Source organism: Camelus ferus, chromosome 7, assembly GCF_009834535.1.
Source record: "Camelus ferus isolate YT-003-E chromosome 7, BCGSAC_Cfer_1.0, whole genome shotgun sequence".
NCBI classification, from domain to species: domain Eukaryota; kingdom Metazoa; phylum Chordata; class Mammalia; order Artiodactyla; family Camelidae; genus Camelus; species Camelus ferus.
In genome coordinates this window covers 47,306,020-47,320,220 of record NC_045702.1, presented here as the reverse complement: position 1 = coordinate 47,320,220, position 14,201 = coordinate 47,306,020, and the positions used below count along the sequence as shown (strand labels likewise).

The window sequence follows — 14,201 nt, the reverse complement described above, 5'->3', positions numbered from 1 at the left end:
GTCATGAGGAGTAGATGTCTCCATTAATAATTTAAGTGCTTTTTTAGGTATGAGAAGATGCAAGAAATTGGGTTCATAAAATTTTGTCCTAAGAATACCTAACCATCTGAAAGCTTGTTCTGCCAGATTTTCCCAGAGCACAGAACAAATCATTCTTGATCTCGGCCCTGAACTCCTTTCAGGGTGTGTTGAAGGTCAGCAACTGCAGTGGTGAATGACTTCATTCTCATAGAGCCAGTTGGTGAGCAACATTCTTTAGTTTGCACTAGCAAGAACCCAGGAACCAGTGGCGCCCAAGCAAGCTTTAGGGGATACCTAGGAGCCGAGCTGACTCCTTCTACAGTAGGGCACACCAGCTCTCTCAGAAGTGGCCGTTTGATTTGCAGCACAGTGATCCCAAAGTTTCTCATTTGTTTGCCAGACTATCTACTAGGCAGTTTGTCTCTAATCATTACAGCAAAGCTGCAAGGGTAGGTATTGTTATCCCGTTATAGAGATGAGAAAACTGAGCCTCAGAGTGGTCTGGAGAGCCTCAAGGCCACACAGCGGGAAAGTGGCAGAGTCTGTTTGGCAGCAAGTGACATTCTTTCCACTGGCCTGTGCTGCCACCCTCATGCGGATAGGACGTTGGCCTTCCTTAGTGTCTCCAGTTTTCAAGGTTGATGAATGTTGTGTTTCTGCTTAAAATAAAACTGGGTTCACGAGGAACCTGCCCAGTGTCCAAGAAGAATATAGCCTTCTGGGAGAGAAAAAACTACTGCTTACATGAGACTTCAGTAAAGGGATGTGGGATGGCGTGTCCCCTTCTGAGCCTCGCAGAGTCAGAGGCAACAGTAGAGGGTTTGTTCTTTCAGAAACAGCAACTGTTGCATCAACAGTTGGGCAGACACTGAGCTCTTCCCACAAAAGAGAAACTTAGCAAGTTCGTATGCACCCAGCAGCTCAGGCTGTCAGGAGACTGGGAGGGGTGCAGTCCTCCTCAGGAGAATGCAGTATTCAAAGTAAAATGTTTCTGCTATTTTTATATCTATGCTGAGCTACTGGTTGGCCCCCACCCCCCAAATGCAAGTTGTAAGTTTTACCACTAAAAAAAAAAATCTCCAAAGACCTTATTTTGTGAGGGATCTGCTTTTGGGTGTCTATTCTAGACCTTTGATTTTTACTCTTAGTGGTGAGCCAGTAACTTACTCTTCCTCTCCACATGTAGGATAATTGGAGAGGAGAGACCATCCCAGGCTTTTGGTTGTCCCAGTTTCTGGAGGTTTCTAGTATCCCTTTGATTGGCAGTTAAAAGAGAAACAGGACTTCAGAGAACGAGAAGACCACATAATGGGAATTTGCTGTTGTTTTATATCAGCGATCAGCGTAGGCGTATGACATGTATGCACATGTCAGTGAGTTCTTAACCAAACTCTACAGTGGTCAATTACTGTGAGCAGACGTGGCCCCTCTAGGGATATTTTACCACCATTTTATCGAAAGCCCACACTCCAGAGAAAACTACTACAAAGGTAGCAGGCCGGAGCTGTCTTTATCTCAGATGCACACCAGATGATTTGGGAACTAACATAATGGGTTAAAAAAATCGTTTTTCATGGGAAAAATGGGCAGTTTTTAAGATAGGTGGGTTGGCTAAAAATGTTGCACAAATATTGTTGCCCTTGGATAAATAGGCAAAAGAATCTCTCCAGTCCCCAAAACCAGTATCCTCCAGAATGGTTCCCAGGCTGGATTCCAAAATGTGCTGTGTTCAGTGGTGGCTCACTTGGAGGTTTCTCTGTTCCCTGACCCTAAAGTCACTGCCTAGAATATTTTTACATATGCTTCAAGGAAACTTCTCAAGTAAGATACTGTTGTTCATGAGACAGAGAATTAGAAGATATCTGAGCGTGCCCAGCAGGTTTTATTATTGCTTCTGTTCCTGCTTGCTTGTGTGTGCACGGTTAGGTGTGAGAAGCACTCTCCTTGTAGTCCAGTAGCCAGCGTGTGAGGGAGGAGCTACAGTGGCCAGGGCTGCCGCACCAGAGGGTCACAGACGGGGCAGTGCAAGCAGCAGAAGCTGAGTGCCTTCCAGTTCTGGGGGCTGAAAGTCTGAGCTCAGGGGCCAGCAGAGCTGGTTTCTTCTTAGGTCTCTTTCCTTGGCTCGTAGACAACTGTCTTCTCCCTGTGTCTTCACACAGTCTGGTGTGTGTATCTCGTGTGTCCCTTAATCTCTTCTTCTTTGAAGGACACTAGTCCTGTTGGGTTAAGGTCCACTTCAGCGACTGCATTTAGGCCTAATGTTCCTCTTTAAAGACCTTGTTCCAAACAAAGTCACATTCTGTGGCACTGAGGGTTAGGATTTCAACATATGGATGTGGAGGACACAGTTCAGCCCATGACACCTACCACTGTTCAACATTTGCCAAGGGAAAAAAAAAACCTAATAATGTGAACTGGATCGGCGTAGTTCTTTTTACAACAGAACTCTTTCAAAGAAAGACGTCTACATTCCTATTCCCTTCCCTGTTGGCCTTCATTCTCTATTTTTTTTGTAGCTGTATAATCTCAAATGTTTTCCTGTGTTGGAAATAATTACACATTCCTGGGGGTGAGGTTTCAGTCACTATATCGAGGACTTCTCCAAAGCCAGAGGGCATGGCCTTAATACTTCTCTCACGGCACCAACTACCAAGCTGAACACAGTGGGTATGAGAGGAGCAAGTTTCTAAGTTAGAAAACTGAAAACCGAAGAGTGATGGTGGTGACATTTGTTTCTTTCGTGATTTCTGACGGCCCTAGGGTTCAAGAAAAATAACACATTAGGAATACGCAGAGCATCTTAACAAAGAGTGGTTCCTTGCTTTTTCAGCCAGCCGTTCATCCCTCACATCCTTTTGAGGTCATATACTACGGGTAGGAGTTTGAGTGGAGGAGATTTCCAGCAGAAACAATGAAGTGGGTGATCAGGCACATTTCTAGCTTGTTGTTTTTATAATTGACCAGACTAACCCAGGTAAGTCTCAGTAACTGAGTTGGCACTGTAACAGAGAAAAGTATCAGAAACTCCATCGTGGGCGTGACTGGCGGGTATTGGAAGTGGGTGAGCATGTTGGAAGGAGATTTTGGTTGCGGAGACAGCCTGTAGTGATTTGGAGCATTTCATGTGTTCAGTATTCACCTCTCCTTTGGTTTAATGTTTCCCTAGTATGATAATAAAGGAAAATTTAAATCATCGTTCTCTGAGTTTTCAACACATTTATGTATAGAAAAATGTTGTAATCCTGTCATTTAAGTAATATTCTTCAGTTTCACAGGAATTCTAGGCCATACTATTTTTCAGAATGTCCATTTGGTAGCCAAGTGGCTGGGAACCTTGGAGAAACTCCTTGAAAGATTCAGCCAAGGAAGCCACAGAGATTACAGGGTCTTCATGAGCGCTGAGTCTGCGCCTACACCCGATGAGCATGTGATCCCTCAAGGACTGCTGGAAAATGCCATCAAGATGACCAACGAGCCCCCCACAGGAATGCTGGCCAACTTGCACGCTGCTCTCTGCAGCTTTGATCAGGTAAGAAAGCAGAAGAAGCCTGGTCTGACACTGAAGTCCGGGTCTTCTCACAAGACTTTGAGACCATCATCTGCTGATGCATCTGCTGCAGAGGGATGACGTGAAATCTTGACATACGTCCGTCTGTCCGTGTGTGTGTGTGTGTGTGTGTGTGTGTGTTTTACTCTTGAAAGGATTGCCCCTGTCATTTCCTATTCCAATGACTAGAAGTATATTTATGTTTCACCCTAGAATCACGTGTATAAAGAGAATCCACTGTGTACCTTTTTGAGGAACCTGCTTATTGAAGGCAAGCACGGCCGCCCAGCAGCTCTTAGTGCAGAAAGAGGAAACGCTGTCTTTCTTGTTGATGCTGGGGCGGGAGGGATGACAGTAAGGACTTGGCAAGAGTTTCAGTGTAATAGTTCATGTTGTAGATCTGGTTTTGACCCTAGGAAATTTAAAGCCCTTCATTTCAGATTATAGCCACACTGCCTTTATATTTTCACTTCCTTCCAAAATAAAACAGAAGTAAATTAAAACGCACATAAATTAATGGTACCTTCGTTACCATTAGTCCCCTTCTTCAAATCACCACGTCTGTCTGTGTCATAATCAGGTCTCCGTTTCCTCTACTGCTGTTTCTCTGAGATCCCATTCCTTTAATTTCTTGGAAATCCTTGGTAAATAGCATTTTTATTAAAAGTAGAATAAACCCTAAGGAGGAAATCCATATGATTTGGTGATAAATATTCAGCCTCCTTTTAGAAATGCTATTCTCTGTGAAGCATGTCCACGTGCTTAACTTTTTTTTTTAATCCACATGCTTAACTATTTCTCTAGTACCTTCTGGGCCCATACCTAAACCAACATTATGAGGGAATTATAATAATTGGCCACCTAAGAGTATAGTTTTGAAGAATACAGTTAATCACTTAATTAAATAATTTGTAGCCTGTTTACACAGTAGACTGTATGATCAAAAGTCACTCAGAAACTCCTGTTGAATCTGTTACATATTTGAAATATCCTTTTCTGTGAAAAGTTGGGCCTATATTTTATCATTCCTCAATTTATAATTTTTGGCCATTTATAACATTCTTGCACTCTCTCCCTAAGTACAAAAGAGGAGTTTGACATATTTAAATAGGATTTGTCCATATCCCCAGAACAATTGTCATTATTCCTGAGAAGTGAGCATTTCATGAACAAACAGGCTCCAGCGCAATTGTCCTTCAGCCTTTTTTGTAAGGACCCCTCTGATTATCTGATAAAAAGTGGGACACTTTCCCCAGGGTACTGCATACTAAAAAAATTTTGTTGCATGCAGTCATAAGGATGAACAGCTCTCCCAAAGCCTCAGCGTGAACTCCTTCCCCAGTTAAGAACAACATGTTCTAGTTTATTTATGACAGTATCAGGTCTTTTGACTGCTCTTTGGAAAATCACTTATATTAACTGAAGTTTACATTCATTGGAAAAATTCTTACGAACCTCAGGGGGAAATATTTTTTTATCTACTGGAAAGGATCCTGTGAAATAATAAGACTAAATTTGATCATAAGTAGCAAAAGTGAAGACAATCAATGTGATTCACCGAATAAACTTCCCATCAAACCTATTTTATACAAAACCTCCCAAAGATTATAAAGAAAACCTAGAATTTTTTAAGTCTTTTATGAATGTTGAACTGTCATTTTGTCAAAAAGATGTGGTTTTTATTCAGATTATATAAATCAAGTGTTTTAGCCTATGCTTCCTGGCTATCAGAATAGGTTCTTAGCACTCTTTTAATGTCAGAATTATGACTGGCCACTTATGAAAAAGTGTGAAACAACAGTGGCTTAAAAAGGGTTAAAAAGTGTTTCTGTCACTTGAGAATTCAGGAGGTAGGTCATTCAGAGCTCGTATGTGTCCTACAAAGTTGTCAGCAACCTGGTTTTCTTAAAGTTCACCATTTCTAGGGTGGGTTTGCCATGGTCCCAGGTGGCAGTGAGCATTGGAGCCCTCACATCTGTGCTCCAGACAGTAGGTGGAAGAAGGAACAAAGAAGATGACAAAAGGAGCATGTTTCCTTTCTTTTAAAGATGCTTTCTACGAGTTAATACACCAAACCTCTCCTTTCAACTCATGGGTCAGACTCAGTCGCATTGCACTACCTAGTTGCAAGAGAGTCTGAGAAAAGTGAATTTATCTTGGGCAGGGTATGCCCAGCTAGAAGTCAGCAGGAAGGCTTGTTAGGGCAGGCAGTGAGTGGTCTCCAACACAGACCTCCTGCCTCCCCAAGTCTCCTCCTGTCATCCTGAGTGTTCTGTGGTGCTGCCATGGCCCTATCTTGCTGAAAACTGTGGCATGGACGGAGGGTGATGAATGCCATCTACCTTGGTTCTCATGTGGGTTAGGTAAGTGAGTCCCCGTCACTCTTGTTGACCTGGCGCTCTTCTCCGATAAGAATAGCACCCCCGGAATCTAGACACGCTAACTGTTCCATTTGGGTGTTTTTGTTTTCTGTTAATTTTCAAATCAAATGAAGTCTGGATTTTTAATCCTCCCCTCAGATCAGAACTGATCACCAAATGTTGCCATGTGTTTTCATAATGAACAAATGTCACTTAAGATTGGTCCTTCATTACCCTGAGCATTCTGGAATATTTAAGTAAATAAGGCCATTAAGTGACTAACATGTAAAGAACCATTTCTTGTAGGAAGCTGCCTACTACCCCTCTTTCAGCTTAGTAGCATTTCCTCTTGAAGAAGATGTCATAAATGTTTGGGTTCCTCTCATCCTCAGATAATTAGATTTTTGAAGGAAGGATGTCAATTTCTTTTCCTGTAAGATTCGCAGCAGAAACAAATAATTGTAATGTGCATGTAGAATTGGCGTGTGTGTGTGTGGATGCCTCTTCTCTCCTCCCAGTGCTGTTTGTGTATTTTCTGATACTAATTTGTTTATCACTTGCTTTGTAAAACTACTTGACTTGGAACGTGGAACATTACTTAGACTCATACTTTTACTTAGGAAAGCCTGACTCATATTTCCTTCCAGTGTCATTTATATTATCAGAGCATAATGAAATGGGCATTGACTTGTGATTTTTTGGTAGCACTGAGGCTACAACCAGGCCAGTTATATGAAATATAGATGGAATTAATGTACTTACTGTATGTAGTACCTTGGGTTTTCTGTGTTCTGTGTGTAATTCAGGGAGGTACTAGGTAACTTGTTAGATTGTTATTCTTAAGTAAAATTTCGACAGTTGAATTTGGTCTCCTAGACATTTCTTACATTTAAAAGCAATGTAGTTTTATATTCTTCAAGATTAATTCCAATTATTATGGTTTCCCCTTTCTTCTTTCACACGCTTGCCTTTTATTTGATGTTTAGTTGTGGAAAAGTTATTAGCAATGATCGTATATTTTCAAGCCCTATAAATTACATAGAAATGGCTGCGTCATTTAGAATAACCTAGTGACTGAGTTGGGTCTGTACTCTGTGCAGCCTGGTTGATTCCAGAACGATATTTGGTGGTAACCCTGGATTCTGATGATAGCGATACAAAAAGAAACTCCAAAGCTTTTGTGGTCCTGGACCAAGAGAACAAATCTGGGCTCGGTTTTGACTTTTACTGAAACGCTCCTAGGCCAGATCCGAACTCCTATCCCTGAAAACATGCTAAATGTACTTTGTAGATGGCCCACACCGTCAGATCCTCTTAAATGTAGACTCGATGTAATTTGACCATTTTAAAGGACAAGGCAGGAATTTGGCCTCATCTTATTCTGTTGCTCAACCTCAGCTAACAGAGTAGTCCTCAACGTTTCCTTGCTGGACTCACAGAACTACCAGATCTGAGAATGGGGGAAGTTCTACCTTTAAGCCATAGGTGGCTGTTTTTCACCTGTAAATTTTATGGGTTTTGGAGCCATATAACTATATCCATGCAGCATGTCAGGCTTCCCTCTGCATTTTCAAAAAAAATCTTACGGAGGTACTCTCCAGGTCATATGTTTTCCAATTGTCTGTGTGTTATTCTGTCATCCCAGCAATGAATTTTATTTTCAATTTATTGGAAGAAAGCCACTTGTCATGGTGATTATCTCAGTTAAGGTCTAGTACAAAATTAGTGTGATTTACACAAGATCATTGCTCTCACACATAATTGGCAGCTCTGTTCCATGTCAGCCACACACCCAAGCTGGTGGGTGTCTCCACCAGACCTAACCCATGGCTTCCATAGTCGTCCAGTCATCCTCACTTCTAGGCCACCGGAAAGGGAAGAGAATGACAACCAGGGCGAGCAGTTTCCTTTAAAGTGAATGAAGTGGAAGTTGCACACATCACTTCTGCTCAAAGTCTGTTGGCAAAAACTTGGTCACATGGCACATATCTGGCTTCAAGAGAGGCAGGGAAATTGTTCTCCGATGAGCGGCCAGGTGTCCAGATAATCCGTGTTACTACGGAACCAGGAGGAATGGAAAGCTGGAGTGAACTTGTACTCTGCTACCGTTGTGGCACCAAGACGATGTCCTTTTGTCATGCAGGTTGGACAAGAAAACTTTTGCAGAGGAAAATGATCTCAAGCAGTATTAGCCCTGGTTGAAATGAATTGTCTCATTTTCTAGTGAAACAGTCAGCAGAAGAATTGAAGCAGAAGAAAAGCATTCCTCTTAAATCCACAGATGGGCGAATGCCGCCAAGTCTCCTACTGCGCTCTCATAGCCTCAAACTGCCTGTTCCCTGGGTCCTAGATCTCCCTCAGAGTCTGCTGCAAGATTATTGAAAACTCAGACCCTTGCCCTCGGAAACCATACAGGCAGCTAATCAGACTTTTTTTTTCTTTCCTACCAGGATACACTTGAAGTGTGCTCCAAGGAGCAGGAGTTTAAAAGCATCCTCTTTTCTCTGTGCTACTTCCATGCCTGCGTTGCTGGGAGACTGAGGTTCGGCCCCCAGGGCTGGAGCCGCAGCTACCCCTTCAGTCCCGGAGACCTCACTATCTGTGCCAGCATCCTCTACAACTACCTAGAGGCAAGCCCCCACGTAAGTGCCAGTGGTCAGGTGACCTCTTCTCAGGAGGGTACCGCATCTGCCAGCCTTGGGCACTATCAAAACGGACCATCGTTTCTCCTTAGAAGTGATTATTAAAAGAGCTGACACTTATATGCATCTTCTGCCAAGTGTGAAAATAAACCAGATCAAAGGTTTGCCAGCAGTGGATGCTCGAACTTTATAAGATAGGTCAGACCAGTTCTACATCAGCAGCTTAGTGCAAAAAAAAAAAAAAAAAAAATGTCCTTCATTATGTTAACGAAAACAGTGGTTTACATGTGCATATATGCCAGATTCATTAGGCAGGTAATGAAGCATTTGCACAAATGTAATTACATACAGCAATTCTGACAGTTCATAACACTGCATTAATAATCACTACAATTAGTTCTGATGATGGAAGCAATTTACAGCACGTCACATGTATAAATAATGGTGCATTTCCTGCAGTATGTCATTATTATGTATTAAGGATGCCACCTTGTTGTGACTTTCTCAGCAATGTTCCCCTTGATTCGAAGTTAAAGGTAGATGAATGATTTTATTTCGTGGATGAAATGTGTTCTACAGATGGGAGTGGGAGTGCTCCATCAAGAACATTTGTGTAAGCTCTTAGGAACTCAGTGATTAGATTTCAGAAAGTACAAACCATTTGTTAGGATTTTCTGGCTCAGTCCTCAGAAAGGGAACTTTTTTCCATGAAGTGAAATCTGTTAAAATTGAGATATATTTGTCAGAGCCAACCAGGTGTTGTGCTTTGGGCCACACTTTCTTGAAAGGGTCTATAAAACAATTCATCCATGTTTCTATGTATAAATGGTTATTTTTTTCTTCTTTTGGTAACCATTGTTATGGTTTTTGTTATCAGAGTTTTATCAAGCTTTGAAGATGATTTGACTGAGATTAGAATAACATAATATGAATGTGTTCTCCTAATGAACATATTTTGAGTAAGTTGTATCCAAAATAAATGGCTTTCATGTGATGCTCACCATTCCAGATCTAGGATTTTTGAAATTTATGAAATTCACTTTGAGCATGTTTTGAGCGTTCTAATACATAATATTTTGTGTTGCTCTTAGCACATTCTGTTTAAAGTGTTGCAGGTAAAACTGATTATTAGGTCTGGGTAGTTCTGGGTAGCAAATGAAATAGACCACAGTACTTTTACTCAGGTCCTTCATTACTGTCCCAGGGAGCTGAGCCCAGGAATAGTGTCCTATTTCAGCCAGATTGTGTACACAGTTGAGGTTGGCATGGAGGGGTCACAAGAGAAGAGTTGACTCTGTTCAGTCCCACTCACATCCCGAGGCTTGGCCACACCAGTTGGCCAGTTGAGTCGTGCTATGTCCTGCTGCTTCTCCCATGGGTGTTCCAGGATCAGCACAGCTTTAGGTTTTAAACATGCTCTCTTGTCTCTCAGATGTCTTAACCCAAGTTGTTCACCACACATCACGAAACAAGCTACTAGGATTTGGGAATTAAGCTGACATGGACATATACTGTGGTGGTACAAGGTACCCCTTTCAAGAAGGTATATGTAAAAAACACAGAGCAAGATTTAGGGGCAGAGAATCAGTTATTGAGAAGACTAGATCGCTAGCTGATTAAAACCTCTAGGGAGCTGTATATCAGCATAGTAGGCATTAATTAAAGGTAAGCAGAGAAATAAGATCAGGAGGTCTCCGTTTCCCACCCGTCTCTGCTCTGTGGAAGGTAGTCCCTAGGGCGGCTGAGAGAGCTCGGCGCAGGGTAGCCACGTTTACTTTTCATTCACATCACAGTGGCTTAAAAGAAAGACATAGTTGAGGCTCATTTATTCAAATTTAAATAAACTTGGAGCAAGCACATTGGAGTGGTAGACGCAATTTGACTTGTTCTGTCACATCATGAAACAAATGAAGGCTATAATTAAGTTTTTACTGGAACTGCTGGGAGGCAATATACTGCCCCCAAGGGTGTAAAGGTTTCTGTCTAGAAAGGCTCCATCACAAACTGGCATGTTTTGCAAACCCAGAGGAAGCTAAAGGGTAGCGAAGAGGGGCTTCAAACCCTGCAAAGCCAAATAAAGGGGAGCCTACCATGATTCCGTGAATAAAACTTGGTCCAGTCATTCGTTACGGCTCTCAGAGCCGTCATGTCGCAGTCGTGGCATCAACTGAGCCCTCAAGTCCATCCATGGTGAACGGATTGGTTTGCCCAGACCTTTGGAGGTGATGGGATTCTAAATACACCCCACATTCAAATTGTATGGGTTTTCCATTTTTTTTTAACCCTGAGTCACAGCATAAAACCTTATATAAATCACATCATAAATATATGTTATCCCTCAAAGGCCCTGTGAAACAACACCGTCTTGCAATTTTTAGGTAAGGTTTTGAAGGTGTAAACTTTAATGCATAACATGTTCTAGGAATAACTCAGTTTGCTTTAAACCCTGCATTAAAAGCTCAGTGTTAATGAATTTTCACCGAATGCATTAGAACACATTGAAAAGAATTCTCTCATGAAACTCAATGCAGAAGCCCAGACAGTTTCAGGGAACCTCTTTTAAATGCTCCTGTTGGCAGGGGGTTGGGGAAGAATTGTGTGGGAGGGGCTTGCAGGGAGGCACTTGCTGCTGCTTGAACGCGCTGAGGCAGATGCCCTGGACCTGGAAGTGAACGTTGGTGTGATTTCCCCCAGGTCCCGTGGGAAGCCCTCCGTTATCTCTTTGGTGAGATCATGTATGGGGGCCACATCACAGATGACTGGGACCGTAAACTGTGCCGGGCGTACTTAGAAGAATTCATGAATCCCTCTTTGGTAAGTTGTTTTTTAAATCATTTCCCAGAGGAGCAAAAACACAGGATTTTTTAAATCAATTTCACTCTGTAAATCTTGAATGTTATGGAGGATTCTTGGCCTTTTGTGAATATATTCTGGCCCAGACTCAAAGGAGTTTGGGTATTTGTTAGAAATGCAGGGTCTCAGGCCCCACATCAGACCCATAGAATCAATCTGTATTTTAACCAGACCCCCCGCCCCATCCGACCCAGCTGACTTCTGGGCATGTTAGAGTGAGTTCACAGGAAGTACTGCCACATGCCCGGACTCACTGGATCTTTGGGGTAACCCTGTGAGGTATGCAGAACTGACATTGTCACCCCATTTTATAGACAAAAAGACTGAGGCACGGTGATTTACCCCACGTCACTCAGTTATCACGGGCAGGAGCTCCAGCCAGAAGATAGGTGTATTGATTTCAGTGCAGGGGTTCTGAAATAAGTGAAATCTGTAGTTTTTTCTGCTGTCACAGAAGCCATAGAATATTCTAAACTGTGATCACCAACCCCTAACTAAGTGTGTGCTCCAGAAAATGTACTGACATGAGAATGCAGTTCTTCCTTCTGTGAGAAAGGGGTGGAGCCTCCTGTATGGGAGTTTAAAGACACCAGATACCCTTTACCCATTTCTCATCCTACCAGCCCTTTGTCTGTGTAGACCAAACACCCACGTGGTTTGTGACTGGGGCTGTGTTTTCTAGAAAAAGTGCTCAGTCCTTGTTTTCCACACCAAAGCCGCTGAAAGTGGTGGCATACTTTTCTCATGCTCTCTCTTAAGGTCTCCAGATTCATGGCCATTGCCTGATTATTTCTTGGAAACCCTCTACCATACCATCTCTGCTCCCACTTGGACCAGACACTCACTGTGTTTAGAACAGTGCTATGTATTTTTAAAAATATTTTGAGCAACTGCCTGTTCATAATTTCTTGAGAACAGTCATCTCATAAAAGCGTTACATAGTTTCAGTCACCTTCCTTGAGTCCATTTTGAGAAGCAGTATAATATATGTATTGAAAAATGTGGTGTATTGTAGTCTCATATAGAAAATTGGGGACATTAATTTCTGATACTTTTAAATAATGTTAAACGATTTGGAGATGATGCAGGAAAAAAAATACTTTCCTGCCATATGATTATTATTTATTTCTTTTGATTATGAGTCTCCTGGTCTTTCCTTAGTTCTAATGAGCAGGGTTTCACAGGTCAGAAAGGCACTTTCAATTTAACACAATTGGAAGTCACTCCTCAGAAGAGGTCTGGGAGCAGGTTACCATGGAGACAGGAAAGATAAACAGTGTCCAATGCGCCACCTTTACAAAGGCTGATTTCCTCGAAAGATGGTGGAGGTCAAGGGGCAGAGCCAGAAGGTCACTCTGCTGTTGCCTCTCTGTCTCTGCCCTGGAGAGAAGGAGCGAATTACTGTTACCAAACAAAGCAGTTCATTAACCTTCACAAGCCTGAACTCTCATTCACATAATTGTAAAATAAACATAGATGATGCAACCCAGGGGCATCACTGGTGTGTGTGTTAGCCCTTTAGAAATCAGGTACCCGCCCTTCCATGCAGAGGAACCTGGTGAGGTTTTCGGGATGGAGATGCTCATTTGCAGTCCTGCATCCTCACCAGACAGCGCTCCCTTTTCAACTCACAGAGGTTAGAGCACTGACTGACTGGGTGGCAGAGGCTGCAAAACCCCAGTTGTTTTGTTCTCATACAGATGTTTTCTGCTCCTGCGGCTTATGTTATTAGGAACTTAATCTAATACGTCAGCATCTGCAGGATGTCTTTTTGCCAGTTCTTACGTCGGTTAACCGATCTGGCAGTTAGTTTCTTTGGTTGCACTGGCACGTGATCAAAAAGCAACGCATTACTTGTGTGGGATTTCAGGTTCTGCTGGTCAGAATGCTTTCAGTGACTTTGTCCTATTAAGAGGCTGGGTGAGTTTCTTGTTGGATAAATGAGGGGGCACTTAGGGTGCTGAACAAGTAATACAGTAAATTACTTTTGGAAAATAGGGTATCGGGTCGCCTGAAAGTTGTCATGTTAAAACTATTTTGGTGATATAGACAGTGAACAAGTTGGGCTTTGAAATGAAACAAGACAAGACAAAAAACTCGGGTTGAAATTCAGTTCTTCCTTGTGTTTGCTGTGCAGTTTTAGATACATCACTGGACCTAAGTCTCTGCTTCATCATCTACAGAACAAGAATGGCCCAACTTGTGGGTTCATTGTCCGGTTTAAACATTGGTATAATATTAGAACAAAATGCTTAATAAATGGGAGATATTTTTATTATTATGAAGTATAAGTTTTCATAGTATGTATTTTATTCTTGACTGCACTGTAATCTGTGGTTATAACAGTGGAAACCGTTCATTAACTACCTTCTCTGTGTCAGGGGTCTGTCCTATGCAGTGTATTATTCTCACTGCAGTCCTGCAAAGGAGGTATTATTATCCCAGGTCATCATGAAAGAAACCTAGATTTAGAGAGGTCAGACAGCTGTGTAAGTAGCTAACCACGGTTTGAACTCACAGGCAGAGCCCAAATTCTCTGCAGCACACTGGCTGGGTGCTGATCGGTTGGTAGTAACTGGGCACAGGTCACTGAAACATGGACCCCCATCTCTACCGTGCATGGTGGTGGCACCAGGAATAACACTGGACGGTCCAGGAGACCTGACGGTCCAGGAGTAACAGTTCTGGTTCTGTTGTTACCTTGCTGTCCAGCTTTGTGCTGGACCTTGCCATGCCGCAGTTTATTCACTGGTAAAATGAAGGTGTTGCCTAGAAAGT

The 14,201-nt window shown here is 42.4% G+C and overlaps 1 protein-coding gene across 1 annotated transcript in view; it reads left to right on the top strand.

Annotated features, from left to right (window-relative positions):
- DNAH11 (dynein axonemal heavy chain 11) overlaps positions 1 to 14,201 on the top strand; it is a 281,146-nt gene that overhangs the window by 254,492 nt on the left and 12,453 nt on the right. Inside the window, 3 exon segments of the mRNA XM_032483875.1 lie at positions 3,323 to 3,550; positions 8,379 to 8,570; positions 11,265 to 11,384. Of these exon segments, the coding sequence (XP_032339766.1) occupies positions 3,323 to 3,550; positions 8,379 to 8,570; positions 11,265 to 11,384 (540 nt within the window).